The 4,044-nt window shown below is 60.7% G+C and overlaps 2 protein-coding genes across 2 annotated transcripts; both read left to right on the top strand.

The window, feature by feature from the left end:
* Nucleotides 1-313: 313 nt before the first annotated feature.
* On the top strand, nt 314-643 carry LOC102172246 (histone H2A-Bbd type 2/3-like). The gene has a single exon (XM_005700560.2). It carries the CDS (start codon nt 314-316, stop codon nt 641-643), a length of 330 nt encoding a protein of 109 aa, XP_005700617.2.
* A 1,032-nt stretch (nt 644-1,675) lies between these two features.
* On the top strand, nt 1,676-3,372 carry LOC106503805 (factor VIII intron 22 protein). The gene has a single exon (XM_013976360.2). The coding sequence runs from the start codon at nt 1,703-1,705 to the stop codon at nt 2,810-2,812; it is 1,110 nt and encodes a 369-aa protein (XP_013831814.2). The 5' UTR covers nt 1,676-1,702; the 3' UTR covers nt 2,813-3,372.
* Nucleotides 3,373-4,044: the final 672 nt, after the last annotated feature.

Below are 4,044 nucleotides of genomic sequence, written 5' to 3'. Positions count from 1 at the left end.
TGCGGAGGTGGGGGTGGGGTGGGGAGGCATGGGAAAGCAGTGATCTCAGGGGGGTCTGCCTGTCACAGAGCGTGTGCCCCGACCAATGAGGGGCCGGCTCGTGGTTGCTAGGATATGGAATAGAGGTCTGAGAGTACCAGTTGTCTTGAGAGGTTGGGACCATCTGACTCATCCCACCGCATCTCATCTCAACGCATCTCATCTCACCGCATCTCATCCCACCGCATCTCATCTCACCGCATCTCATCCCATCACACCTCATCCCATTGTACCGCAAAGCAAGGCCTCGGAGAAAGCGGGCTCAACGGTCAGCATGCCCAGGGAAAGGGGCCATCGAAGGTCGTCTGGTCGCCGCTCCCGGACCACCCGTGCCGAGCTGTCCTTCTCCATGAGCCACATGGAGCGCCTCCTGCGGGAAGGCCACTACACCCAGAGCCTGAGCTCGTCCGCACCCATCTTCCTAGCAGCCATTATGCAGCATCTGACTGCCAAGGTCCTGGAGCCGGCAGGCAACAAGGCCCAGAACAGCAGTCAGAGGCACATCACCCCAGAGCTGGTGGGCATGGCGGTCCACCACAAAGCTCTGCTCAACGGCTCTTTTGGGATGACACCCATCTCCTTGGTGGCCCCAGCCCGGCACTAGCTGCTTAACCCTGGGCCGTGGGTCCTGGGTCCCAGGTCCCATGTGCCCAGCCCCCAGACTGGCCTCCCCCCAGCTGTCGGGCGGCAGGTCTGCTCACTGACAGACCGCACAGCCCAGGGCCTCAGGCCCAGTCTTGTCGAATCAATCAAAGTGTTTCAAGACATCCCTGTGTGTGCTTCAGTCACTTGGCCTGGGAGGTGGTGGTGGGACACCCCTCCTTGGAGAAGTAGGGGTCGGGCGTCTGGCTAGAGTGGAGGGGGAGTGTTGTGGGTACGGGTGGAGTCGGGGATGGCAGGCAGAGAGGAGCGGTCGCCCACGGTGACAGCGCATGTGGTGACCCCAGTGAGAGGCTGGCTGTGGCGAGGGTGCGATGGAGAGGGGTCTGGGGTGGGGGAGGCCGGGGAAAAGAAGGCTCCCCCATTGGCTCTGAGCAAGTAGGAGCCAGGCCAGGTCCCCAGAGGGACCGGGGTCCTGGTGGTGACGTTCAAGACCGAGAGGACGGTATCGTGGCAGAGTGAAGGTGCCAAAGTGACCAACCGCCTCATGGCGTGCGATGCTGGGATGGTGGACAGCGTGCAATGCAGGGATGGTGGACAGCGTGCTTGACAGGGGTATGGGGGCAGGGGCCTAGATACCCATGGCGGCAGGGGCCTACACCGCAAGACTGCGGCGGAATGGGGACTGGGGTAGGCGGGACACAACCCGCAATTATGCAAAATCGGAATCAGGGTCACGCGGGGTCACCAGTTGATTTTTTGGTCGTGTGCCTTTAGAGATGCCAGGAGATGCCCTGCTTGGCAACCTGCGGAAGCAAGCTGTCACCTAGCAACAGCGGGCTCCCAGCTAGGGCCGGCGCAGGACCCCCGATTTGCATATGGCGCCGGCAGCCAATCATGGCTCCGCCTCCGCGCCCGCTCTTTTGCGTATCACCCCGGCGACGGGAGCGTCTGGGCGGCCGCGCCGGCGCGGTCGCGCTGTGGGCCCGAGCCGGACGCAGGGCACGTCGCCTTGTCGCCGCCCGGTTGCGTCAGCACGCCTGGAAGGGCGGGGGAGGCGAAGATGGCGGCTTCCGCGGCCGGCCTGGGCGGTGGCGCGGGCCCAGGCCCCGAACCGGGAGATTTCCTGGCGCGCTACCGCCAGGTGTCCAACAAGCTCAAGAAGCGGTTCCTGCGGAAGCCGAACGTGGCGGAGGCCGGCGAGCAGTTCGCACAACTCGGCCGTGAGTTGCGCGCCCAGGAGTGCCTGCCGTACGCGGCCTGGTGCCAGCTGGCGGTGGCGCGCTGCCAGCAGGCGCTCTTCCATGGGCCCGGCGAGGCGCTGGCGCTGACCGAGGCCGCGCGCCTCTTTCTGCGGCAGGAGCGCGACGCGCGCCAGCGCCTGGCCTGCCCCGCCACCGCCGGGGAGGCCCTACAGGCCGCTGCAGCCGCGCTGGGCGCTGCCGTGCGCCTGCACCTGGAGCTCGGGCAGCCGGCCGCGGCCGCCGCGCTCTGCCTCGAGCTGGCGGCCGCCCTGCGCGACCTGGGCCAGCCGGCCGCCGCCGCCGGCCACTTCCAGCGCGCCGCGCAGCTGCAGCTGCCCCAGCTGCCCCTGGCCGCCTTGCAGGCGCTCGGCCACGCCGCGTCCTGTCAGCTGCTGGCACGGGACTACAGCAGCGCGCTGGCACTCTTCACGCACATGCAGCGCCTGGCGCGGGAGTTTGGCGGCCCCCCGCCACAGCCCCTGCCGCCGCCGCCCCCACCGCCCGGGCCGCAGTCCGCCGCCCCCGCGGCCCTCGCCCCGCCGCTCCAGTCCGGCGCTGGGCCGCCAGCCACCGCCGCCCCGGCCACGCTGGGTGCCTTCGCCGACGTGCTGGTCCGCTGCGAGGTGTCCCGCGTGCTGCTACTTCTGCTCCTGCAGCCGCCGCCCGCCAAGCTCCTGCCGGAGCACGCGCACACCCTGGAGAAGTATGCCTGGGAGGCTTTCGACGGCCACGGGCAGGACAGCAGCGGCCCGCTGCCCGAGGAGCTATTCCTGCTGCTTCAGTCCTTGGTCATGGCCACACATGAGAAGGACACGGAGGCCGTCAAGTTGCTGCAGGTAGAGATGTGGCCCCTGCTGAGCGCCGAGCAAAACCACCTCCTGCACCTCGTTCTTCAGGAAACTGTCTCCCCGTCGGGCCAGGGGATCTGATGAATCCCTGAGAGGAACCCAGCCACGCTGTGCCTGTTCCTGAAACTCACGCACCGGCCTGCGCGTTTGCGGGAGCACGAAAGATCTTGATCCTGGCGCTTCTGCCTCTGCAGTGCATCTTGTCTTGCCACCGGAGGAATGTAGTTGACTAAAGTCACCTTGTTTCCATGACAGTGACAGAAAAAAAAAAAAAAACCAACAACATATAATCAAATCGGAGGACACAGCTCACCTCACCAGAAATTTCAATATAAACTGGAGAATCCCTTGGGTCCCTTTCACCCAACTCTCCCCCCCACCCCGCCAAGGCTTCCCTTTCCCCGCATCCTTGTTTCACACAGGATTTATTTGAATAGCTCTGGCTCAGAACTCTAGCTGCATGATCTTTTCATGGTGACACTGATTTCTTAGCATATTCCGATGTCTGCTTGCGTGATCACCCATTTCCTCCTTTCTTTCATGTGCCTCATACGTAGTATTTGTTGGAATCGTTGTATTCAGTCCTCCGCGGTTGTCACTACAGCCCTCAATCTATGATAAAGCCTTTCTGACATTCCTGACTTGTGGTTTAGATTGAGCTCCTCTGTAAAATGGGAATTTTATCTAGTTGTCAGAAAATAGGAGCACAACAGATAGTTCCCTTTTAGATCCGAGGTGGATTCATATACTCGAAATGGACACTGTGCCTATGAATCTACAGAGATCATTTGTGATGTGGTTCTTAGGGGCAGTGTGTGTGTTCTCGGTGCCAAAGGGGTGGGCCTGGGAGTAGGGGTGAGGGTGGGGTGAGCTCCGGCGCAAAGGTGTCAGATATTCATTGGAGTTTTCAGTTGCAGTTGTTCCAAGAGGTCTGGGTAATCGACACTGGCAGGTTTTACTTGTAGTATGGATCCTTCTACAAATCTTCCTTTAACTCAAATATATAAAATCAACATGCTTCTTTGGTCTAGCGTGATCACATATGTGCCAGACTGTGCCCTTGGTCCCCAAAAGCAGGATGGTGTTCCGTTTTTAAACACTATATTTCTGGTCCAAATGATACATGCAAACTGACTTAGCTGTTTTCTCAAATTTTCTTGAGTGTTAAGTGTGATGACAAGAACTCTTTAGAATATATTCTCATTCTCAGCCATTCAGTTTGGGAAAATGCATCCTTGAGGCTGAGGTTGTAGACAGCAGTAATCTTTTGGGGTGAGATTTAAGCACTCAGTTTGGGAATCGATCTTGCTTTT

Source organism: Capra hircus, unplaced genomic scaffold (genome assembly GCF_001704415.2).
Source record: "Capra hircus breed San Clemente unplaced genomic scaffold, ASM170441v1, whole genome shotgun sequence".
NCBI lineage: Eukaryota > Metazoa > Chordata > Mammalia > Artiodactyla > Bovidae > Capra > Capra hircus.
Note: the sequence above shows the minus strand (reverse complement) of the source record. Positions and strands in the feature narration are given on the sequence as shown.

What these genes read in the sequence shown, in the direction of transcription:
- LOC102172246 (XM_005700560.2), top strand. Translation starts at nt 314, where the DNA reads ATGCCCAGGGAAAGGGGCCATCGAAGGTCGTCTGGTCGCCGCTCCCGG.
- LOC106503805 (XM_013976360.2), top strand. Translation starts at nt 1,703, where the DNA reads ATGGCGGCTTCCGCGGCCGGCCTGGGCGGTGGCGCGGGCCCAGGCCCC.